The following is a 26,716-nucleotide window of genomic DNA, read 5'->3' on the forward strand; positions in this document are numbered from 1 at the left end:
TTGACTGTTCTTATTGCTTAGTACTCAGTTTCTCTTTTTTTCCCGGGTGGAGGTCAGTCTGTCCAGGGGGCTATGCTGCTCTGGCCCAGGCTTGTCTGTGGGGGAACTGCGGTACCGCGAAGCTCACCTGGTCCGCGTCTTCCCAAGCCGTATGGGCGCCGGCCACTGGCGGCCCGGGGGCCTCCTCGGTTCTCCGTTTAACGTGAAGTGGAGATTCTCTGCGCCGGCTGGAGATGTGGAGGAGTCAAAGTTATGCCTTTTCTCGGTGATTATGCCTGTAAAGTGTGTCTCCAGCGTCTCTCCAAGATTTCAGTATAGGAGGCTCGCTTTCTGCTTCCTACCTCTAGCTGCCATCTTGGAATTCTGTGGTCAAGTTGTTGATGTGAATCACATGGAGGACTTTTTTTTTATAGGAAGAAAACTTTATTTTTTTATTGTTTTGCTGAGTGGGGGTACATTGTAATATTTACAAAGTTTCTTACAATGTATCAAAATATACTTGCATTCACCCCCACTGATGTTTTTGACTGTGATATAGGTTAAAGATCCAGCAATAGCAAATGACACAGAATATGTCAACAGCAGCTGAAAGCCAAAGGCAAGTGCCCTCCCTTTTCAAGGCTGAAGCCCCTTACAGAGGCTGCCTATGGATGAACACATTCAGTTCTTTGATAAAACAACACCCTTATTTTCTCCAGTTTGGTTTCCTTTGAAACAGCAATTTTCAAAAGAAAAAAAAAATCCCACAAATCTGGCTTTGATTATCAATGCTTGGTTGTTTAGACACTTAAAACTGAATTTAGTCTTGGTTCGCCTGATGAAGTCTGACCCTGGATCATTTTAACTTCCTTCTGAGTATGTGTGTAATTGATCATGTAGGTTACATTCTTTATTTTAAATAAAAATGTATTTTCAGGCCCTATCCTCATGACATACCCCACAGTGCACTCATTGCTTTGTGGCAATAATTTGTGAAACCAATTAAATTTCTCTAGTAATAAGGGACTAGTTAAATAAATTATGGTATATTCATGTAGGGGAATGGTAAATAGCTGGACAATTATAGATGGAAATATAGGCAAGAAAACTGTAAAATCATTATAGTTCACATTTGTTTGTAAAATAGATGATAGTTTCGTTTAATATGATTAAAAATGCCTGTCTCAAGGCAGTATCATGAAGCTTAATGGAACAATGCTAGCAGAGTTCCCACCAATGCAAAAGACAAGGATGTCTTATTATCTAATACTGTTGTCTTAGTATTAACTAATCCTCTTCTTAATGTGTTAGTCAATGACAAGAGAAAATTCTCAAGCAAAAAACTGGAATGACAAAAAAAGCAATTTCATGATGGTTTATTGGAAACTTTTCAAAAGAATCAACTGAAAAGCTTCTTTTTTTTGTTTCCTACAAAAATCAATAGGCTTCATATTACTAGTTAGAAAAAGTGGTGGTGGTTGGTGGTAGATCTGATTTAAAATAACCAAAAAATTTACTTTTAAATACTGAAATTAGTACTAGTTTTTTGAAAAAACTAGTGGATCTTTTTTCTTTTCAATTGCAGATGACATTTTTTGATACAAAAATAAAAAGCCATTTAAAACTTTGTAAATCAAGAGTACAAAGCAGAATTTTAAATTCTTCATGGAAGATGACAAATTGGGAAAAACATTTGTGCCTCATCAAGGACCCTTATGAATTAAAAGGAAAGAAAACAGTATATGAAAAATGGACAAAGGATACAAATCACAGCAAAAGAACATACATCTACCTATGAAATATATGGATATACTTGGACTAATTCATAAGAGAAATGCAAATTAAGACTGTAAGGAAATATCATTTTTTACCTGCCAAATTGGCACAGGTCAAAGAGCCAGAGTTGTGCTGTCAATGAAAGTGGGAAGGACTTTTATGGATGCTGGCATGACCCTCATGGGGGCTAGTTGCATATATCTATTCAAAATTTTAAATGCACTCACCTATGACCCAGCAATTTTGCTTCTAGGAATTTACACTACAGATATACCATATATTACATATAGCCATTTAAAAGTATGGGGCCATTTTATATATAGTTACATTCTCTACAACACATTAGTTGAAAGAAGCAGAATTATGCTAGTTGGGTAAAAAAATACAATATATAGAAGTATGGATTGGTGGCATGGCTCAAGGCCCTGAGTTCAAACCCCAGTAACAATTCACACACATGATCTTTTTTGGAGATGACAAAGAATGGGTCATGGTTGCCTCCAGAATGGTGAACATAGTTGAGAATACAGGTAGAAGCAATTTCCCTTATATTCCTGGATTGTGTGTGGTTTCTAGAGCTGTTTTTATCAATGTTGAGGAAAGAAGGAAGGAAGGTCAGGCAGGTTGTGGGGCCCTTCCAGCTCTAAAAGTAAATAAAGAGTAAGTTGGCTGCTATAATTTTAGAGCTGATTAATGATCTATAAAGCCTATAAGAAAGGTTATTTTCAAGGTGTGAGATTTTCCACTGAATGGTACTTTGAAGAAACAGGCTTAGGGTTTATATTTCACAGATAACAATGAAGAACAGGTGCAAAAAAGGACAGGCAAGTTTTATTCATAAGTTCCCAGAGATTTTTTTTTTTTTTTTTTTTACACAAATACAAAAAAATCCCACCTAGCCTGTTTAGTTTTGGATTTAAACCGGTCAGTGTTTCATTTCTAAAACACTCTCATGCAAATCATCCTCATGAATTCTTACATGACAAGAGCAGCCAGTCATCAGCCTGCTTTGTAGGGATCTCCCCCATGTCAGGTTTGTTGGAGTATTTATAACAACTAAGTCACATGGATATACTTTGTGGGCTTTATTTTTTAAAAACACATAAATAACAAGTGTGAAAGAAATGAAGGTTGAAAGTAAGAGAGAAGTCAGTATTTATTTACAAAGGGATCTCTGGAGAGGGTCCACCCCACATGTTATTTTCTCCAGCGCTTACACTCCAGGAGCAGCACAATGAGCCTATTGCGCAGGGTACGGACCTTGCTGGAGTAGTGCTGCTCAAACAACTTCTTCAGCTTCTGCCTCAACAAATCCAAAGATGGAAGGTGATGACAATCTGGTATGTTCAACATGATGTGAAAAAACTCATTCCACATATCCAGATGAGGAAGCCTGAGAGACAAAGCATTGGCAATGGATAAATGCAGCCTTCAACACACAGAGCAACCCACTCCGCATCTGACTCCCACAAGTGTGGACGGCCTAACAGGACAACTCCCACCTAATGCAACTTAGCCAATCAATGGAAGCACTGCACCTATCACAAACAAGAAAAACTAAGGATCCAACCCCAATTTCTAAATACTTTGGTCCAAAAACACAACTGAAGGTAAGTAGCCTATTTAGCTACTCTTCCTCTTTTTTTGGTACTTGGTTTGAACTCAGGGCATTATGCTTGCTAGGCAGGTGCTCTACCACTTGAGCCTTACTCTTAGCCCATTGTGCTTTAGTTATTTTTCTGAATAGGGTCTCAGGTTTTTGTTCAGGTTGGACTGGACTTCAGTCCTCTTATTTATGCCTCCCTTATATCTGGGATCACAGGTGCTTGCCACTGCACCTAGCTTATTGATTGAGATGGGGTTCTGCTAACTCACTAACTTTTTGCCTGAGCTGGCATTAAACCACAATCTTCCTGTTCTCCACCTCCCAAATAGCTTGGATTATAGCTATGAACCACCATGCCCAGCCCTCTTTCTCTCTTTCTTCTCTCCCTCCCTCTCTCTTCTTTTTTTTTAAGGAAAAATTGATCTACTTTTAACTTGCTATATATGCCACACTGCTAGAATCTGATAATCTAGCCACATGGTTCTAAAGAGCCTAACTGCACATGTGCTAGGATCAGGCAGCAGGATGCACTGCCTAGACAAAGCTCATACTGAAGAATTCCAGCCAATATAGTGGTTAAAGTTGACTGCAAAACTCTAGACCATGGAGGAAAAACCCTGGGGAGAAAGCAGAGCACTATTCAGTTGTCCCTGTCATGAAGGCTACAGAGGGCAGCTTTGGGCTCTTCCCTACATAGGGCAGAGATGGAAGCCTTCTGAACAACCATGTGGTCCTTTGATAATGAGCAAGAAAAAGAATAAAATATTTGCTAAATTTGACTCATTACGCAGAATAAAACAGTTGTTCTAAGTTTCCTCTAGGGCTTGAACCGAATTTTATCTATGATGTACTGAATGACATTTTATAAAATTGCTAGCCCTTTCCCTTTGTCTGTCTTGGAAAAGGGTGGGGGCGGGTGAGGGGAATCCCAGTTTAAATTTTTCCAAGAAAGTAAAATTCCATTAGGCTATACACATGAATTGCCTTGTCCTGCTTGCCCTTTTTCTCCCCTCCCCTCCCTTTCCCTTCTCTCTCTCTCAGCAAGGACCTATTTTAGTGTAGCAGGAAAAGTAGGGAGAAATAGGGGCGGGGGGAGAAAAACATTTCCTGCTTTCCACACAGGAAATAAGAGTAAAGACTCAAGAATGTTCCTTTCTGTGTGTTTTTATACCTCAGAAAAGTTAAGAAAGTATAAATGATCTAAGGAGCATGCATGTATGAAGCCCTCAGCTTAAATAAAGCCCTACCAGCAGTGTGTTCTCACAGGTTATGCTGGGAGAGGCTCATCCATGCAGACAGGATGAGCTCTAGGCCAATCATTAAACGCCATGCAATTTTGTAGATGAGAATAAAATCTCAGAAAAACTCAAGTTACATAGGGCTGGGACTTAAAGCCCTGTTGTGTAACAGAAAGCTTCCCCATCCTACTAATTTAGAATTTACAAAGCACCTTCACCTACATTATTTCCTTTGCTCCTTATAAGAAATGTTGGAGAAAAGCAGGATTAGCATTATTCCTATTTATGTAGGTGAGAGAACAAATAAGTGAGAGAAATCCTGAGGCTCAGTGACATTAGATGATTCCTCTCATGGGAATCAAAGAGAAATATTCAAGTGTACAACCAACCAAACAGCCAGGAGCTTTCAATGATGCCACAAGACACTGGATGCCCTTCTACCCCATTTTATATGATGTTGGGGATCAAACCCAGGGCCATTGTGCATGCTAGGCAATTGCCCCATTTTTACAAGTGGGAAGCAGAAGTTGTGACATCATGTGACCTGCTCACTGCCTGACTGGTAACAGGATTGTGCTGTCACCACATTGGCTAAGGTATGGGTTTTCCATGCAGTGACAGAGCTCCCTTTTTTGTCAGATGGAATCTACCAATCTGCTATATTTATTCTTTTTTCATTGCAGCACCAATGCTAATACCCACCTTCTAAAAAGACCATCAGGCTTCCAGATACCGCCTTCGTTTTTCACTTTCATGTAAGTGCCAAAGAGCATGCAGTACACTGTTGCAGCAACTCCAAAGTAATCAACCTGTAAAGAAAACAGGTATATGTTACTGAAATAGCAACTTACAGGTGAGTATATTACAATATATCTCTAACTTAGGCATCAAGCTAAATAAAAATAGGATTTTACTACTAAAGAATTCTGGAAGTCACTGATGTGTCCCACTGAGTGCCAGTCCAGGTTCCTCCTGAGGGTTTCATGGACAGCAGGCCACAAATGTCTCTGAGGTTGCCCCTTAGGAAGCTCTGTCCTTTTGAGCTAGTCCTTTGTTGTGTCATATGAGGAAAACACAACACTAATCCTTCACTTTGGGATTCCTCTCAATTTCCTCCCCTGGGATTCTGGTGGTTATTCTGACTGTACTTCAAGGCCTCTGGTTTTATGATGTGTTCATTCATAACTGAAAAGAATGCTCCAACATGATCCAAATTTATAGGATAACATCTATCCTCACCCCAGGAGATGTAGAATTCTTGCTGCCTAAGGCTTCATTAGCAGTAACAGACTAGAAATAAGACTCTCTCCCTTGCCCCTTTATCTTGAGCTCCTGGGATGCCAGTTTTCACCTGAAAACTGGAACTGGGCAGCCGGTTTCATTAACCTAGGTTCAAAACTTTAAATTTGTCTTAATTAGTATTCTCTTTACTTGTCAGCTAATAGTCTAATTTGTTGAAAATTACGAAACCTTTCTTTAGGATAATACTGGTCCATTTCTAGCACTCTTTTGGGTCGGGTAGTGTTGGGTGGAAATCTGAATGCACCATCTGTCATGGTAGTACACCTTCATGCCTCTTGGGGCAGCAAAGTATGTGCAACACTGGCTCAATTCCACCTGGAGTTGGCGGATTGAGATTCCCTGTTGTGTTCTGCTTGTATCTTAATAAATCAAGCTGGTTTCTCATGTCTTCCTTTCCAAAGGGTTCAGAGATCATTAAATACTTTTTCCTAGGGTCAAACTCAAAGAATTTATCTGTTTTTCTTCTCTGATAACATAATCTAGAATTCTATAGTAAGAAAGGAATACTGTTCAAGAGTAGAATTTAATCTCCCCCCTCAGTCTTAAATTTCACCTTTCTTTCAACTGCTCAAGAGATCAGTTTGAACTAATTAGATCTCCAAATTCATTTTGAAAATCTGGTCAGTGCAACAGAGGAAAATATTTGCAAACTTCTTGTTTTATTTCCATACCTGGTAGTTCCATGGCTTGTTACTGAGCATCTCAGTACATTGAAAACCAGAAGTTTCACACTTTGCTGTAAATGTAGTTCCTTTTGGAAACAATTTCATATCTATGCTCTGACCTAAGTCAATCAGTGCCAAGCCCGCAGCTACATCTTCATCGCTATCATCCTGTTCCAAAAACCTAGATCAAACATAAACAAGAGCCAGGATGCGTGAGCACAAACAGCAAGGCTGCTAGAGAAATGCTAAGGAAGGAGCTCCATACAAGTATTACACTTGCCTGTTGCCCAGAATGAAATTGTCTGGCTTAATGTCTCCATGAATGATTTCGCAGCTGTGGACTTGTTCGACCATAAAGAGCATTCGGATAGCAAAAGAGATGACGAGAGCCTGGGGCATCACTTTTTCAGGGGTGCTTTTATAGAGGTTAATGGCATTCTAGAAACAATGCAAATAGGATCCTGAGTTGGGTGTGGAAATTTCAAGTCAAAGGCTTTGCTCTTGCCCTCCACTCCAGCAAAAGCTCCAATCACAAAAGATATGTGCAAGGCACAAACCAGAAATGCACTTCAAATTCATGCTCCTATCGTGAAAGTGAGACACTTACTAGTAATGTTCCACAGCTGTGGAGATCTCCTACCAATATACTGCCATTCTGGAAGAAGTGGGCGGAATAGAACTTGATGAACATGTGTTGCACTGTGGGCTTTAGTCTCTCCATCAGCTGGGTTCCAATATAGAACTCCCAGGGGTTGGCAGGCTTCTGGACCTGCAAGTCAAATCAGATACGTGACATTCACATCCAGACTCATGTTTTGGAAAAGGATAGCAAGAAAGCAAACTCCTTTCCAATGAAGAATATGGGTAAACTGATCACAAGCTACGACTGTTCTACAAGATAATTTTAGTGGCAAGGCAATTCCGCATTCTTATAGGATAGTTATTGTTTAATTGCTGATTATAGGTCTCAATGAAAACATCACTGTGTTAAGAAAAAAAAGAGAAGCTAACAAATTCAAGCTCTAAAAATTCATTTCTGTACTGTATGAAAAACTACCGAGATCATTTACCTTTAAAACACATTTCTGTTTATTTTTATCATCCACATCTCCAAGGGTAGCTTCATAGACTTGGGCAAAGGCTCCTTCTCCAAGAAGGTGATTGATGTAGACCAGCAAAGAACCTTGGAAGACAGATGTGTCAAAATGACAAAAAGGCTTGAAACATTAAGGACTACATGAAAACGAAGAATTTATAAAATTTTCTTGGTGACTGAATTGCTTTAGTAAATAAAAATAGATATAATTCCCAGGTAAATGTCTCTCTAGACTTAGATGAAAGTGAAAGAAATACCTGCCACAAAAGAGCCCCCTTAACAATTTCTGGCACTGAGGGGTAAGTGCAGCTCTGAGCCTTGTGGCCCTGGGCAGTCATCCCTTCCTCATCAAAGTTCTCACACCTTAATGGAGGCAATACCTGCACTGCCTGCTTTGCTAATGAGATGTTGGGAAGAGCATGTAAAAATCTTCTGTAAAGTGTTAAGAAGAAACACATATATTTTCCAAATGTATGTGGAATAAACAGAATAAAAAGGGCAAAGCATCAGTACTTGTAATAGACAATTTAAAATGTTTAACAGCTTTTTATTTTAGAATAGTTTTTTGGTTTTTGACTTACAGAAAAGTTGCAAAGAAAGCAGAGTTTCTGCATAGTCTACATCCAGTCCCCCTCCAAAGTGTCCACTATCACATAACCATATGTTTGTCACAAATAAAAAACCATCAGAGGGATGTTATTATTAACTGAAATCCACACTTTCTTTAGACTTCACTAGTTTTGCTCTGTGTTCCAAGACACATTACATTTATAATATAATTTATAATTATATTTATAATGATCATTATATCATTATCATATGTTATCATTATATTTAGCTGCTACCTAACCTACTTCTCAGGTGTGCTGTAGGATGTCTTTCAAATTGGACTCATTTTATTTTTTCTTGTGGTTACACTGGGGTTACTGGTTTGGAGAAAAGGCCACAGAGATGAAGTCGTAATAGATACAAGTAGACATTGGATCTCTAATCCAGCATATAAAGAGCTCAAACGTTATCACTCCAGACTCACAATAAGAAAAATGCTGAACAATGAAAATCAACAGTCCATTAGAGAATTGAGTCACAGGACAAACTGTTGCCCCCCAATTGGGAGCTAGATGAGAGGATACAGAGAATTACAGCTTGCCAGAGCACAGGCTAGGAGTAGAAATGCTAGAGATAAAAAGAGGGATTCCAAAGGGAAGGACTGTAGATCTCAAACTTCATTTAAGATGCCTCTAGGGAAATCCAGGCAACAGGAGAGACTATACACAGCCTAACCTCTAGCCAGATAAGCATAAACCTCACATTAAAACTTATTTATCTCAGTTCCTTTTACTCAGTATATCAGGTCTGAAAAAATTTCAAGGTATATTGAAAAACAAAAACACAGCTTGAGGGCTGGAGGTGTAGCTCAGTGGCAGAGGCCTTGTCTAGCACACGCAATCCCCAATACTGCAAACAATAGTTAGAGGAGACAAAGCAAACACCAAGATTTTGGAATTATTAGATCAGGAATTAAAAATAAAAAACTATGATTAACACAAAGGTTCTAACTGAAAAAGTGGACAATGCAAGCAGAAAGATGGAAACTCAGAGAGAAACAAAGAACAACAAAAATACCCAGTTAGAAATAAAACCCCTACTGTAACAGAAATGGCCAGAAAAACAATCAGTGAGCTTGAAGATATGCCAATAGAAAAATTCTAAAATTGCAGCACAAAAAGAAAAGAAAACTGAAAAAGATCAAACGATATTCAAGAACTGTGGGACGAACACAAAAGATATAATATGCATATAATTAGAATACAGAAGAAGGAAGGAAAGGAACAAAAAAATATTTGGCATAAGAATGGCTGAGAGTTTTCTAAAGTTAATGATGGACATGAAACCACAGATCTATGAAGACCCAGGCATATCATATGGAAAATGCAGAAAATCAAAAATAAAGAGAAAATCTTGAAGAAAGTCAGAGGGACAAAAATATTTTATCTACAAAGGAACATGGATAAGTTGTCCTCAGAAACCTCATAAATAAGAGCTGAGTAAAGTATTTGAAGGGTTTAAGAAAAACAAAACAAAACAAAACAAAACCCCCACCAGCCTAGAATTCTGTATCCAGTGAAATTAATCTTCAAAAGGAAAGAATTAAGATTTTCTTACACAAAAGTTAAGGTAATCTGTCATTAGCAGACCTATATCATGAGAAACATTAAAAGAAGTTCTTCAGAGGGAAAGTGGGTAGGCCAAAAACTTTGGCTGGAAGAATATTAGAAAAGGAGTAACAGAAACTAAAATACTTGTTTTTTCTTACTCTAATGAAAAACCAGTTTGCTCAAACTAATGCTAGAAATTATGTATTCAGTGAGTATACTATGGATAAATGAAATGAATGACAGACAGTAACATTATTTGGGATGGGTCAGAGGAAATGGTAATACTGTTATGTTGTACCTCAAGTACTCACGAAGTGACATAGTATTTACTGAAAGCGGACTTGGATTAGTTGTATATTGCAAACACTAGGGAAACTGTTTAAAAATATAAAAAAGGAAGTACAACTGATTTGCTAAGAGAAGAAAGAAAATGCAGTATGAAATGACTTGACTAAAGCCAGAGAAGGCAGAATGAAAGACAAAAAAAAAAAAAAAAAAAAAAAAAGAACAAGGGCAATGAATAGAAAATCAAAACAAATACAGGAACTATTAACCCAATTATGTCAATAATCAGTTAAAACATCAATGACCTAAACTCATCAATGAAAACAGAGATACACACTTTAAGACAAATACAGATTAAAAGGATGGGGGTTCCAAGAGGGAGGAAGCAGCGTGTGCTCTGTAAAGCAAAAATCCTGCTGAGACACCGGAGACACACCTGGCAGGAAAAGCCACCAAGAAGAAGCAAAACTCCGACACCCCTGAACTCCCAGCCCGCACACAGCCTCTCCATGCCATGTTATACAGAGAAACCAGGGGGGCTCCTGCGCTGCCAGACGCGCGCTCCTAACCTGCTTGGGAGATGCAGACCAACAGGTGAGCAAATAAGTAGCCCGTGGTATCCCCACAGCCACCCCGGGGATAAACCACCATAGCCCCCTGGACAGGTGCCTTGAGCGCTCTGGAGAAAGGGGAAGGGGACAGGCACCCATGGGAACTTTAAAGAAACAAGCCTGCTGGAAAAGGTGGGTTTGGCATCTCCCCACAGTGAGCTTTTGGGTGGACAAGGCTGTGTGGGACGCTTTGCCCAAGCGGGGGAAGGGCAGATCCCTGCGCCCACGCTATACAAACAAGGCCTGCTGGAGAAGGTGGGTTTGGTGGTTCCCCCCCAGCGAATGTTAAACAAACAAAGGTTGCAACAGTGGCTGACTAGCAGGATGCTCCACTAGAGAATTGGTGAAGGGCAGTTCCCTGCGAACTTTGAAAATGAAGCCTGCAACTGTAGCTGGTTTATAGGACTCAAGGGGAGGGGCAGGCTCCCGGGAGAACTCTAAATAAACAAAGCCTGCTGGAGTAGGTGGGTGTGATGGCTCCCTGCAGTGAACTGCAATAATAAAGCCTGCAGCAGCAGCCGGCTGGCAGTAGGTGGCAGGTGAGTCACAGCCTGAAACAGAGCAGATAGAGGCTCACAAAGCTGTCTCCTGTCCCAACCATCTGGTGAGACAACCACAGTGCTACTGATTAAATGCCAACACCAGGACTGGATACTGAAAGAGCAACACCAGAACTAAGACTGAAACATCATGGTTTCTGGCCCTGAAATTTTTATTCTTTTATAGTTTTATATATATTTTCTACTTTTTAAAAGTCATTTCTTCTTATTATTATTTTTTGTTTTTTTCCTTTGGTGAGACAACGACAGAGCTACTACTCAAACACCAACACCAGGAATGGATGCTGAAGGAGTAACACCAGAACTATGAAGAGTGAAAGTTTATTGCATCTGAACTTGGAATTTTTTTTCTTTTTTCATTTCCTCTCTTCTTTTTTCTTTTTTCTCTTTCTCTCTAATGCTTGTTTAGTTCACTGTCAGTTAGTACACTATCTCTCCCTGTTAATTTCTTTGGTTCTCTATTTTCTTTTTCTTTTCTTTCTTTGCTTTCATTTTCCCTCACTCTTCCATTCTAGATATCATTTTTTTAATATTACAAGCTAGAAAATACTAAATTACACACAGTACAGAGACAGTAACAGCACCAAGTGGAATGATGGGAAGACGGAAAAAGGATGGAAACCATTTTTCCCCCAATAACAAATTAGTACAGGAACCAGAGGGAAATGAAGAAAACAGATACCCAGGTTCAGACTCCAACAAAACAAAGAGAAGCTATACCAAGGAACCCAACAAAACACACAACATCCTGAAAGAAGAAATCCTGCATGCAATCAATGAGAACTTCATAAAGATGATATTGGATATGGCCAACCAAAATGTACAGGAGACACTCAAGAAATTCCAAGATAACAAAAATAGAGAATATGAGAAAGCACAAGAACAAATAAAAGAAACCATAGAAGCCCTGTATAAACACCAAAGTGAAACAAAGGACACCATAAATAGAGAGATAAATGAACTCAGGATGAAAATTGAGAACATTAAAGAGGAAGTGACTCATGATATGGAAAACCTCAGAAAAAAGATTGAAACAGAAATATAAAACAAAATAAAGGCCACTCCAGCAGACTAGAACAAGCAGAAGTCAGAATCTCAGAACTCGAAGATGAAATGGTAATTAAAGCAAAAACTGAAGAACTACTACTCAGACAACTCAAGAAATATGCAAGAATTTGCCGACTCCATCAAAAGACCAAACCTGAGAATCACGAACATTGAAGAAGGAGAAGAGGTGCAAGCAAAAGGAATTCATAATATATTCAACAAAATAATGTCAGAAAATTTCCCAAATCTAGAGAAAACTATGCCCATTCAGGTACAGGAAGCCTCCAGGACACCAAACAGACTTGACCAAAATAGAACTACCCCACGACATATAATCATTAAAACAACAAGCACAGAGTATAGCAAAAGAATATTGAAGGCTGTAAGAGAGAAAAACCAAATGACATACAAAGGTAAACCCATCAAAATCATAGCAGATTTCTCAATGGAAACCTTAAAAGCAAGAAGAGCATGGAGTGAGGTATTCCGGGCACTGAATGAAAATAATTTCAACCCTAGGATACTCTACCAAGCAAAGCTATCATTCAAAATAGATGGAGCAATAAAAGTCTTCCATGATAAGCAGAAACTAAAACAGTATATGACCACAAAGCCACCACTACAAAAGATTCTTCAAGGAATTCTGTACATAGAAAATGAAAGCAAACAAAATCATGAAAGCACAGGCAGTATCAAACCACAGGAGAAGAAAAGGCAAGAAAGTAGAGAGTAACATTGATTTAGCTGCACACAATCAAACCCTTAAACAACTAAGACAACTAAATGACAGGAATCACCATATACCTATGAGTACTAACACTGAATGTTAACGGACTTAACTCCACCATCAAAAGACACCATTTGACAAACTGGATTAAAAAGGAAGATCCAACAATTTGTTGCTTACAGAAGACCCATCTCATTGACAGAAACAAGCATAGGCTTAGGGTGAAAGGCTGGAAGAAGATTTACCAAGCCAGTGGTCCCTGAAAACAGGCAGGAATAGCAATACTTATCTCGGACAAAGAAGACTTCAAAGTTACATTGATCAGATGAGATAAAGAAGGACATTCCATAATAATAAAAGGTGAAATACACCAAAAGGAAATAACAATTATCAACCTATATGTACCCTACATCAATGCAACCAATTTCATAAAACATACTCTGAAGGACGTAAAAACATATATAGACTCCAACACAGTAGTAGTGGGAGACTTTAATACTGCCCCTAACACCAATAGGTAGGTCATCAAAACAAAAAATAAAGAAATCCTAGATCTAAATCATACCATAGATCAAATGGACCTAGCTGATATCTACAGAATATTTCACCCAACTTCTACACAATATACATTCTTCTCAGCAGCCCATAGAACCGTCTCCAAAATTGCTCATATCTTAGGGCACAAAGCAAGCCTCAGCAAAGATAAGAAAATACAAATAATCCCATGCATTCTATCTGATCACAATGCATTAAAACTAGAAATCAATGACAAAAACAACTGCAGAAAATATGTAAACAATTAGAAGCTGAACAACACACTGCTCAATGACCAATGGGTCACTGATGAAATAAAAGAGGAAATAAAAGGGTTCCTGGAAGTTAATGAAAATGAAAACATGACCTACCAGAACCTATGGGAAACAGCAAAGGCAGTCCTGAGAGGTAAGTTTATAGTCATGAGTGCATATATTAAAAGGACAGAAAGATCTCAAATCAATGACCTAATACTACTTCTCAAACTCCTAGAAAAATGAGAACAAGTAAATCCCAGAACAAGCAGAAGGAGAGAAATAATAAAAACAAGAGCTGAAATCAATGAAATAGAAACAACAACAACAAAAAATACAAAGAATTAATGAAACAAAAAGCTGGTTCTTTGAAAAAATAAACAAGATCGACAGACCCCTCGCAAACCTGACTAAAATGAGAGAAAAAAACCCCAAATCAGTAAAATCAGAAACACAAAAGGGGAGATAACAACAAACACCATGGAAATCCAGGAAAACATCAGAGACTACTTTGAGAACCTCTATTCTAATAAATTTGAAAATCTTGAAGAAATGGGCAGATTTCTAGATACTTATGATCATCCAAAACTGAACCAAGAGGACATTAATCACCTGAATAGATCTATAATACAAAATGAAATTGAAGCAGCAATAGAGTCTCCCAAAAAAGAAAAGTCCAGGACCTGACGGATTCTCTGCTGAATTCTATCAGACCATTAAAGAAGAACTAATACCAACTCTCCTTAAACTGTTCTATGGAATAGAAAGGGAAGGAACACTGCCTAACTCATTTTATGAAGCTAGTATTACACTCATCCCAAAACCAGGCAAAGACACTTCCAAAAAGGAAAATTATAGGTCAATCTCCTTAATGAACATCGATGCAAAAATACTCAATAAAATAATGGCAAACTGAATTCAAGAACATGTTAGAAAGATCATTCACCACGACCAAGTCGGCTTCATTCCAGGAATGCAGGGGTGGTTCAACATATGTAAATCTATAAATGTAATACAGCATATTAATAGAAGCAAAGACAAGAATCACTTGATCATCTCAATAGATGCAGAAAAAGCCTTCGACAAGATCCAACACCATTTTATGATAAAAGCTCTAAGAAAACTAGGAATAGAAGGAAAGTTCCTCAACATTATAAAAGCTATGTATGACAAACCTACAGTCAACATCATACTTAATGGTGAAAAACCGAAACCATTTCCCCTAAAATCAGGAACGAGACAAGGATGCCCACTATCTCCACTCCTATTCAACATAGTACTGGAATTCCTAGCCAGAGCAATTAGGCAAGAAGAAGGAATAAAAGGAATACAAATAGGTAAAGAAATTGTCAAAATATCCCTATTTGCAGACGATATGGTCCTACACCTTAAAGACCCAAAAAAGTCTATCCAAGAACTCCTATACATCATGAACAGCTACAGCAAAGTGGCAGGATATAAAATTAACATACAAAAATCATTAGCTTTTCTATACACTAATAACGAACAAACTGAGAAAGAATATATGAAAACAATTCCATTTACAATAGCCTCAAAAAAAATCAAATACTTAGGAGTAAACTTAACAAAGGATGTGAATGACCTCTACAAGGAAAACTATAAACACCTGAAGAAAGAGATTGAGGAAGACTACAGAAGGTGGAGAGATCTCCCATGCTCATGGATTGGTAGAATCAACATAGTAAAAATGGCTACACTACTAAAAGCAATCTATATATTTAATGCAATTCCCATCAAAATCCCAATGACATTCATCGAAGAGATGAAAAATCCTACCCTAAAATTCATTTGGAAACACAAGAGACTGCAAATAGCCAAGGCAATACTCAGCAAAAAGAACAATGCTGGAAGTATCACAATACCTAACTTCAAACTATATTACAAAGCAATAGCAATAAAAACAGCATGGTACTGGCACAAAAACAGACGTGAAGACCAGTGGAACAGAATAAAGGACCCGGATATGAATCCACACAACTATACCCAACTTATTTTTGACAAAGGCGCTAAAAATATACGATGGAGAAAAGACAGCTTCTTCAACAAAATCTGTTGGGAAAACTGGTTAGCCGTCTGCAAAAAACTGAAACTAGATCCATGTTTATCACCCTGAACTAGTTATCAACTCAAAATGGATCAAGGACCTTAATATTGACCCCAAACTCTAAAGTTGGTACAGGAAAGAGTAGGAAACACTTTGGAAGTGATAGGTATAGGCAAGGACTTCTTCAAAAGAACCCCAGCAGCTCAGCAACAAAGAGAAAGTATAGACAAATGGGACTTCATAAAACTAAAAAGCTTCTGCTCACAAAAGAAATGGTCTCTCAATTGAAGAGACCACTCACAGAGTGGGAGAAAATATTTGCCAGCTACATATCAGACAAAGGACTGATAACCAGAATATACAAGGAGCTCAAAAAACTAAACTCTCCCTAAATTAATGAACCAATAAAGAAATGGACAAGTGAACTCAACAAACTTTCTCAAAAGAAGAAATTCAAATGGCCAAAAAACACATGAAAAAATGTTAACCATCTCTAGCCATAAAGGAAATGCAAATCAAAACCACACTAAGCTTCCACCTCACCCGTTAGAATAGCCATCATTAGAAACACCATCACCAACAGGTGTTGGCGAGGATGTGGGGAAAAAGGAACCCTCGTACACTGCTGGTGGGAATGCAAGCTAGTGCAACCACTCTGGAAAAAAATTTGGAGGCTTAAAAATCTAAACAGATCTGCCATATGATCCAGCAATCCCACTCCTGGGGATATACCCAAAGGAATGTGACACAGGTTACTCCAGAGGCACTTACACTCCCATGTTTATTGCAGCACTATTCACAATAACCAAGTTATGGAACCAGCCAAGATGCCCCACTATGGATGAATGGATTAAGAAAATGTGGTATTTATATACAATGGAATTTTATGCAGCCATGAAGAATGAAATCTTATCATTCGCAAGTAAATGGATAGAACTGGAGACATCATTCTGAGTGAGGTTAGCCAGGCTCTGAAGACCAAAAATCATATGTTCTCCCTCATATGTGGACTTTAGGTCAAGGGCAAATACAGCAAGGGGATTGGACTTTGGTCACATGATAAGGCGAGAGCACATAAGGGAGGTATGAGGATAGGTAAGGAACCCAAAAAACATGATAGTATTTGATGTCCTCAATGCTAAGAAGCTAATGCAGAAACTTTAAAGCGACAGAGGCCAATAGGAGAAGGGGACCAGGAACTAGAGAAAAGTTTAGTTCGAGAAGAATTAATTTAGAATGTAACACATATGTATAGGAAAGCAATGCGAGTAAACTCCCTGTATAGCTATCCTTATCTCAATTAGCAAAAACCCTTTGTCCCTTTTGTTATTGTTTATACTCTCTTCAACAAAATTAGAGATAAGGGCAAAACAGTTTCTGCCTGGAAGCTAGGGGGTAGGGGCGGAGAAATGACCCAAACATTGTATGCATATATGAATGAACAGAAAAAAAAAAGAGTAAAAGGACATAGAAAGACGTAGTATGCTAATAGCAATCAAAAGAAAGCAGAAATGGCTATATTAATTTTAGGGAGAGCAAAAATAAAAACAGGGATAAAAAGGGGCAGCACAGAAGATATAATGTGTATATATCTATTAAAAGAGTGTCAAACTACATGAGGCAAAAATTGATAGACAGGTAAGGAAAATGATTCCACTTTACACTCAGAGACTTCAATACCCTTCTGTCGGACTGGACAGATCAAACAGGAAGAAAATCAGGAAAAATTTCTGGTTGAACTGAGAACACTGCCAATCAACTGGATCTGATTGACATTTATAGAATCCAAGAGCAGCAGAATACATAATACTCTCAAACTCATATTGAACATTCACCAAGATCAACCACATCGGTACCATAAAACACACCTTACCAAACTATAAAGAATATAAATCATACAATATCTGTATGATTAAATACAGATTTCATACCTGTTGTTTAGAAAACAATAAGCGACCTCAGTCGCTTAGACATTCAACACACTTCTGAATAACACATGAAACAAAGAAGTCTCAAAAGAAATTAGAGAAGATCGAAAATCAGTAATTTAAGCTTCCACCTTAGGAAACTAGAAAAATAAAGAATAAATAAAATCTAAAATAAGCAAATGAAAAGAAATATTGACTATTACAATGAGAAATCAACAGAGAAAGTCAATAAAATCAAAGTTGGGTTTTTGAAAAGATTATTAAAACTGACATAGAGCCAGGTTAGCTAAGAAAAAAAAAAAAAAGAGAGAGAGAAATGACACAAATAGCTATAAAGAAATTATACAGATTCTTGGGCTGTGGATTTAGCTCAGTTGGTAGGTGCTTGCCTGGCATTCATGAGGCCTTGGGTTTAATCCCTGGCATTGTAAAAACAAACAAACACAAACCCCAAATTCTCTGATATAGTAACAGAAGAAGGAAATAAAAATTACATAGTTTGGGAAGGTAAGAAATAAAATTGTCTTTTTTTTTTTGCAGATGACAAGATTGGCTTAAGAATCAACAACAAAAAATGTCTCCTAGAAATATTAATGATCACAGCAAGGTTACAGAACATAAAGTGAATATACAAAAGTCACTGCTTTCTTTGGTATATGAAATGAACAACTGGAATATAAAATCAAAAACATAATACCATTTACAGAAGTACCAAAAAGAACAAAACACTTAGGTAGAGATGTACAATGTCTGCAAGACTGTATGAGAAAAATTAAACTCTGATGAAAGATTTAAGTAAATGGAGAGATTCCATGTACAGGGATAGGGAGATTCCAATACTGTTGAGCAAGATGTCACTTCTTTTCAACCTAACCTGTGGATTAAATGCAATCTCAACCAAAATCTAGCAAGTTAATTTGTGGGTATCAACAAACTGCTTGCAAAATTTACATGGAAGGGCAAAAAGACCTACAGTGGTCAACACAATATTGAAGAAGAACAAAGTAAGAGGACTGACTATACCAACTTCAATAATCAGGAAAATCTGGTATCGGCAAGAGACAAACACTAGGACAGAGTGGCGTGCACAAATAGACTCATACTAATATATTCAACTAATTTTGACAAAGGAGAAACTATAATAAGTGGAGAAAGGACAGTATTCAACAATCAGTGCATTCATATGCAAAAAATGAATCTAAGCCAGGCACGGTGACGCATCCCAGTAATCCCAGTATTGAGAAGGCTGGGGCCAGAGGATCATGAGCTAGAGGACCTAGCTCAAGCAACATAGCAAGATCCTGTCTCAAAATAAATAAACAAATAGACAAATAATCATAAAAACATAAAAATAAAAAATAAATGTAGACACAAGTCTTTTACCTTTCACAAAAGCTAACTCAAAATGGATCACAGACCTAAATGTAAAACTCTGTGAAGCTAATACAGGAGAAAATCTAGGTGACTCTGGGTTTGGCAGTAACTTTCAAGAGATAATACCAAAAGCATAATCCATGAAAGAAAAAAATTGATGAATTGGACTTCATTAAAATGAAAACCTGTTCTGCAAGACACAGTTAAAAAAATAAGATGAACAAGAGCTGGGAGAAAATCTTTGCAAAGGACTTTTATTCAAAATAATTAAGAAATTTAAAATTCAACAGTAAGAAAACAACTCAGTCTTAGGCAAAAGATCTGAACATATACCTCACCAAAGAAATGCAGATGACAAACACATGAAAAAACAATCAACATCGTACGTTACCAAGGAATTACAACTTAAAACTCTCATGAGCTACTATTACACACCTAAAACCAAAATAGAAATAGCATGGATTATGTACTGTCTGTCCTTTTCATGTAATTGTGTATTTTGGAGATTATTCTCCATTAGTACAGAACAAGTTTCCTCATTCTGTTACCAATGCCTGTATTTTACTACAAAATCTACAGGAAATTCTTAAAAGTGTATGGTTGGGTTTAAGAATAGATTTTTGATTTAGATAGATACTGCCAAATTGCCCTCTATAAATTAATTGTTCCAAAAGCAATCATAACCCCACTGTCATGACTTTAATAAAAATTCTCAATACTATAAATATATCTATTGGAGGTGGGGAGGGGGAAGGAGGAGAAGCTCACAGACACATGAGTTACTACCAACTTCCCAGAGACAAACAGAAATTCAAAGTTATATTAGCCTTGTTAATTCTTACCCAGTTGGAATTCAGTCTTGGGCTTGATGGCTCGAAGTTTACACTGCTGTTCAAAAGTATTTGGGTAGGAACTCACTGGTTTAGAAAGCCCAGATAAAAGTTTGAGAATCAATTTATCGTCCCATGGGTTCTCAATTGTAAAGTCTTAAAGGAACAGGAACAAAAAGAGGAACATGGATTTTACAGAAGAAATTTTAGAAAAAGCAAGTGAATTCATTCATTAAATAAGCTTTCAAAAGCCTATCATTTATAGAGCATTGATTCAATAATAAAGAACTATTTTCAAAAGTCAGAACTGGTAACTCAGCAGTTACTTGCCATTTTAGATCTACAAGGTTAGATCAATATATTCATTTCTGACAAAGGGAATTAATCAGCTGTAACTCGTTCTATGAACTTGGAACTACCGGATCATGCCTTTAATAACTATGGCTGCATGAACCTGTGGACATACTTCTGATATGCTCAGATACATATTCTTTATCTTTAATAGCTTTTCCACTTATACCCACAAAACACCTTATGTGGGTGGTGGTAAGGGGGACAGAACTCAGGGCCTCTTGCATGCTAGGCTAGAGCTCTAACACTTGAGCTACACCCTTGGTCCCATAAAATACTTGAACTACCTACATGTAATTTGCATGTATGAGATGAAGTTTGGGTCCCCAAATGGGAAAACAATTTCCAAAGGGAAGTCAAAGTCTTCTCTCCAATTTAAAGCATTATAAAAAAATTCTATTAGTGGGAGTTATGAAATCCTAATCCAACAGGGTTACTACTTGCTTAGTAATAAGCATGTGGAGCACACTGTTCTGAGTACTTCACATTTATTAACTCCCTTGGTTCTTACAAGGATCCTCTAAGGTAGATATCATTATCACTTCCACTTTAAAGAAAAGGAAGAAGGACACAGAGAAATAAAATAATATTGCTTAAGATCACATGACCACTTAGGAAGCTAGACTCAGAACCTAGTTAGTCTGTCTCCAGAGTCTGTGTTCTCAACCACTATGCAAGATTATTTCTGTGTAACAAGGGGCAGGGGGATCTCTTTAATCTTGAGTCTCAGTTGGTTTTTCTGTAAAATGGGGGGAAATAGTATTAGAGTAATACTATTATCCTAATATTACATTATAGTAAACTGTAATGTTTATATATCGTAGGCCCTCAAATTCCAATTCCCTTATCCAAAAGTAATCTTTTCATTTCATGGGACTGGGGTTTGAACTCAGGGCTTTGCTCTTGCAAAGCAGGCATTCTACTGCTTGAGCCATACCGCCAGTCCATTTTGCTCTTGCCCTTTAAGTATGTCACAACTTAACTGCATTGTGATTAGGCTTTTTGTTGCTGTTATTGGTACTGGGTTTTGAACTGAGAGCCTCATGGTTGCTAGGCAAGCACTCTATCACTTAAGACATTCCCCAGCACTTTTGGCTTTAGTTTTTTTGATAAAGTCTTGTATTTTTTTCCTGGGCCATGATCCTTCTACTTATGCCTCCTGGGTAGCTAGGATGACAGGCATGAACCACCACACCCAGTTTTTTTGTTGAGATGGGGGTCTAATTAACTTTTGTTTTATGATCTCAGTCTCATGATCTCTGCCTCGTAAGTACCTGGGTTTACAGGCTTAAGCTACAATGCTGGCCCAGTTATGAATTTTGTCTGAACTTGTGTTCAAGTCCCCAGTCTAAGTTTTCCACTGAACAGCTTTCCCATAATGTTATGCTTATGGCACAGCAAAGATGGAGCATCTGTACATACTTGAAGCACTGATGCTCCCAAGTGAACCACTCTGAGTCCATTCTGCTTGGAGTGCAGTGCTGGCAGCTGGTGGGTTCTCCACGATGGCAAGGTCAGTGTCTGTGTGTTTACAAGCCTCAAGGCCCCATACTGCCTCATGGTTGAATACACCTCCGGTGGCAGGTTGACTAGGATGGTGTAAGGACACTGGAGATGTGACAGTGAGCAATTCTTGTTCTGGGTTTTTCTCTTGAATTGGACTGGATGTGTGATAAGGGTAAGAGAAAACAAAACACCATTTGATTAGAACACTATAGATAGATTAAAAATCTCACATTCATTTTAGGAATGACTTCAGAATTATCTAACAGACTGAGTTGATTAAATTATTTTCTTTAGATAAATATATGCATTTACATAGCTAGTACAATATAAATAGAAATAAAATCAAAGACATTTAATGTCTTAGATAAATAAGAGAGGTGATACATTCATTGGGTACTCTTTAGTAGGAGTACCCAATGGTACTCCTCCTAATGGAGGAATGAGTTTATTTCTGTAAGCTGCATTAGATAGCACCACTGTTCACCAAGACTGAATATTTAACTTCATTCCAAGGCTTCTTTCATAGCATTGAGACAAACAGAGAATATCAATCATAATCCAACAACTTAGTATTCTGATACTTTTCCACATAGACATATATGTGCACACATACATATGGAGGTACATATGTGCCCACCTGCACGTATGCGCACTGAGTTGATTCTCACTCATGAGTTTCATATTTGTGAATTTATCTACATGCTTAAATTTATAACTCCAGAATTAATACTAATGTGATTTTTCAGCCATTTGCAGACTTGCAGAACAATGAAATAGCTTTGAGTCAATGTTGCAAAGATAATAGAGAATTCCTGCCAATTTCTCCTCATGTTATCATCTCCTACTGCTGAGGTACTTTTGTAAAAGCTAACAAACCAACATTTGTAACTTTATTTTCACCTAACTCCAGCCATCATTTAATTCTTTCATTAATGTCCTTCTGCTCCTGGATCTAGTCCTAGATACTACATTGTAGTCAAGTCACCTTATTCCTTCCTTATCTGTGACAATTTCTTAGTCTTTCTTAATTTCCCAAGACCTTGATAGTTATGAGGAGAACTGGCCAGGTTTTTTGTTTGTTTCTCTCATGTTTTGTCATGTCTAGATGGTGATTATTGATTATTGGTGTTTGGGAAGAGTATCACAGCAGTGTAGTGCCTTTCTCATCCTATGGTATCAGCATGTATCACCATGACTTCTCACTGGTGATGTTAACCTTTGCCAGGTTTCTCCATACTCTTTCCATGTATCTGAATGACTGTATATCATTTAATGCAATGGATGTATAACAGCATATAACAATTCTATGGCCCTTAGATATTGAATACATTCCCAATGTTTTATATTACAGCAAAACAGATGCAAAGGGTACACATACACAATGGAAAAAGGGTTTCCAAAACCTAATACATTGCTACTAGTAACACAAGTGTCTAAGTTACTGTTGATATATAAGTGACTAACAAAACCCTTTTGCCTTCATCACAAACCTCTAACTGAACTAAGACCCCAAGTAAATAAATGACTGGATAAAAGACAAGCAGAATTTACATATGGTTAACTCACCATAACAAAATTAATGCAAATTAAATACACTTTGCCTTTTAATTAAAAATTATACCCACGGAGTACAATTTTTGACAATAAGAGGCAGTACAACATGGTATAAGAACAAGGGTTCTGAAATCAAAAACAGATGTTCAAATTCCAATTCCATAAATTAAAAGCTCTGTAACTTTAGATCAGTAATTTATCCCTTTAGTACATGATTTCCTCATTTATAGCAGGGAAAAGAATAGTTCTAAAAGCATATGCACTATATCTAGAATATAATGAATACTCAAAAGTTGGGAGCTACTTTTAGTATCTCCCACATGTAGCAGTCTGTTCAAATATGGTGGGATTTTACTTCTGTAAAGCATTAATGCATGGTAAATCTGCATCTCATACCAATACCAAAGAAAGCTTAAACATTCTATCTTCTTCTCTTAAATAAAAGTTACTGATCTTTCAGTTATAATGGGTATAAAGCAGAAATTATGTGTTGGCTCAGTTCTGCAATAGTCTTTATATGCCAGGCTTCTCTGCTAAGAGGATCTGTAGTTTTAATCATGAAATGAGTGGAAAGCAGTTGCAGAAAATGTTTTCACTGGGATTGTTACCTCAGCTGCTTCTTTTACTGTCCTGATATATCAAGTGCACAGGGCCATCACTGCATTCACAATGACATAGTACCTTATGACCAAAGATGCCAATCAATACAAACTTTATTAGCCTTTGAGGGTTGGGATTAAAGGCAAAGCTACAATGGAAACATAGCAAATGACAGAACCACACAATACCCGAATTTTCTGTCCTTTGAGGGCTCCCCCATGTTTTCTTCATGAGAATCCAACTTCGAATGGGTACTCTGTGTTGCTACCACATTTTCTGAAATATACAAAAATTAGAGACAGACACATTAATGTACATGTATGTATGCACACGCATGCCATTTGATACAGCTAAAGTCTGGGATTCCTGTTTATAATGATTTCCACTGTAATTTCAAAATTGTGTTCTATGGTAAAAAAGTGTTGTAAGATTGAAAAACAAATAGGAAAAAAATGCACTTAAAAATCTAGTATATGTGAACAATTCAACTCCCAACATATGATCCATGTGATCCTTCAAGACAAACGGGTCCAGAGTGGCAGGTCTACTGTGGGCAAGATGACCAGTCCACAGAAAATCCCTGGCATGGGTGACAGGGCACACCTGGTTTCAGGAAAACTCAGATGAGGACAGGGAGAGTAAAATGCTGCAGTGCTTCCAGAGGGCAGGAATTTTTGTGTCTTTCAGTTTAACAAACTTCAGTGAATCAGCATTTAGTTGATTGAAACGATTTATATACTGGCAATATTTATCATGGCTTTTAACTTGAAAATATTTATCTTTATCTATAGTAGATAAGATAGAAATACAGACTAAATTTCTACCAAGCGGTGATAATACTGTGCACAATCAAGTACTAGACTAAATTTTATCAGTCAGTCCTAATTGAACAGGTGCTAATGCTTTTTAGTGCTAGGACATCAGCTTCTGTTTATAGAACCAGAGTGGGAAATACTGTAAGAATAACCAATGTTAACTTTTTGAAAGACTTCACTGATTAGTTTTCCTAAATGGAAAAGGTTTAAAATTTTTTTTAAATTAAAAGTAGTAAGCTTGTGATGGCATTTAGCAATAGTCCTCTTTAAGACTTAGAAAAGAAATATAACATGCTAGATTAGTACTCTAAGAAAACATCCTTACTCCTTAGTTAAAAATTTAAGTCTATAGGTTCATGATTTCATTAAAACATGCTTCCATTGAGTGAACTGAAATTCTTTAGCAATTATTTCATTATTGCTGTGGTGAACATTTGTTACTTTTAAAAAATACCAGCAGTGATATATTTTTGCTGGCAAATTAGTATTCAGCAATATGGTACAGTGGCTCCAAATCTTATAGCAATGTCAAATATTAGTGTTAAATTCATGTATCTTTGATGTAGGAGTGTTATGTTTGAAGTGGACTACTTATGGGTTTTATCATTATTCTCTTGAAGTCTGATCACTAATAAAATAAGATGCAATTTTCTCTGTATAGTATAGTTGGCTACATGTGTAAGATAAGAAAATTTATAGACACATTAAGGAATAAAATTGGCTATTTGTTATTCATGAAATTAGAAAACATATATTATTTTTAGTACATAAATAATTTAATCTGTAGTAAATTCCACCCCCCCTTTTTTTGTCAAACACAAGCATACCCCTATATAAATGGGTTATAATTTTGTATATTTGTCTTTAAATGCTTCTATAGGGTTTTCCCCCTTTCTCTCCTTTTTTCTTTCTTGAGACAGGGTCTTCCTATCCCAGGCTGGCCTCAAACTCTCAATCCTTATGCCTCAGTCTGAGTGCTGGGATTATAGGTATGTACCACTACACCAGGCTTGGCTTTCCCTCTTTCTACCTATTTGTAAAAATTTAAAATGTACACAGACTTTAAGAAGATAATATGCCAAAGTGTGTGTGTGTGTGTGTGTGTGTGTGTGTGTGTGGACAATGAATAGATTTTAATGTTCTTTATAATTTTTAACTTCACCTTTAGAATTTTCAAGAAAACTTCAGTATGAAATGAAGTTCGTAGAAGACAGACACTAAAACAGGGTACACACACCTTTATCTTCTAGAATGTACATTGAATCGGCTGGAAGTTTGTGGAATGGTGTAGACACAAGCTGGGCAGCAGGTGTAAAGTCTCCTGTGCTCTTAGGACTGGGTGCAAGGGTTTTGTTGCAGCGAATACCCCAGATTGTTGAATCATCCAAAAACTCTTCGGTGTGAGGCACTTCCTACAAGAGAAGATGAACTCAAAAACAAAAACAAAACAGCACTGTTCCGTTTCCCAAGACATTTAACACATTAAGACTAAGTTGGTACAGTTGATAGAGACTTGTAGTCCCAGCTACTTGGGAGACTGAGGCAGGAGGATCACTTGAACCCAGGACAACACAGCAACAAAACAAAAGAAACACTTTAAGACTTTTAAGACTTTAAAAAAAAAGGAGTTAAAGAAAATCAGATGTCAATCTGTCCTTTTTACATCTCATTCGAGTTACATCACAGTAAGTGGCACGTTTTTGTTTTCAATTTCTACATTTCTGTTTAACTTTAAAAAAATGTCTAGATTTATCGAAGAATTATAAAGATAGAATTGTTCCTTTCACTAAGCTTCCTTTGATGTCAACCTCTTCTGAAACCTGGTATGCTCGTAAAAACTAAACAATACTAACT

At 37.3% G+C, this 26,716-nt stretch overlaps 1 protein-coding gene across 2 annotated transcripts in view; it reads right to left on the reverse strand.

Annotated features, from left to right (window-relative positions):
- Positions 1-2,827: 2,827 nt before the first annotated feature.
- The window catches only part of Bub1 (BUB1 mitotic checkpoint serine/threonine kinase), a 44,869-nt gene continuing 20,980 nt past the window's right edge, over positions 2,828-26,716 (reverse strand). For both annotated transcript variants that reach the window (XM_074050249.1, XM_074050248.1), the window contains 10 exons: positions 26,100-26,274; positions 24,236-24,323; positions 21,810-22,048; positions 20,049-20,192; positions 7,637-7,749; positions 7,174-7,335; positions 6,847-7,004; positions 6,573-6,747; positions 5,302-5,408; positions 2,828-3,148 (listed from right to left, as the gene is read on the reverse strand). In XM_074050249.1, coding sequence (XP_073906350.1) covers positions 2,953-3,148; positions 5,302-5,408; positions 6,573-6,747; positions 6,847-7,004; positions 7,174-7,335; positions 7,637-7,749; positions 20,049-20,192; positions 21,810-22,048; positions 24,236-24,323; positions 26,100-26,274 — 1,557 coding nt within the window. In that variant the 3' untranslated portion in view covers positions 2,828-2,952. The remainder of the gene's footprint in view (positions 3,149-5,301; positions 5,409-6,572; positions 6,748-6,846; positions 7,005-7,173; positions 7,336-7,636; positions 7,750-20,048; positions 20,193-21,809; positions 22,049-24,235; positions 24,324-26,099; positions 26,275-26,716) is intronic.

This window comes from Castor canadensis, chromosome 12 (assembly GCF_047511655.1).
Source record: "Castor canadensis chromosome 12, mCasCan1.hap1v2, whole genome shotgun sequence".
Lineage (NCBI taxonomy): Eukaryota > Metazoa > Chordata > Mammalia > Rodentia > Castoridae > Castor > Castor canadensis.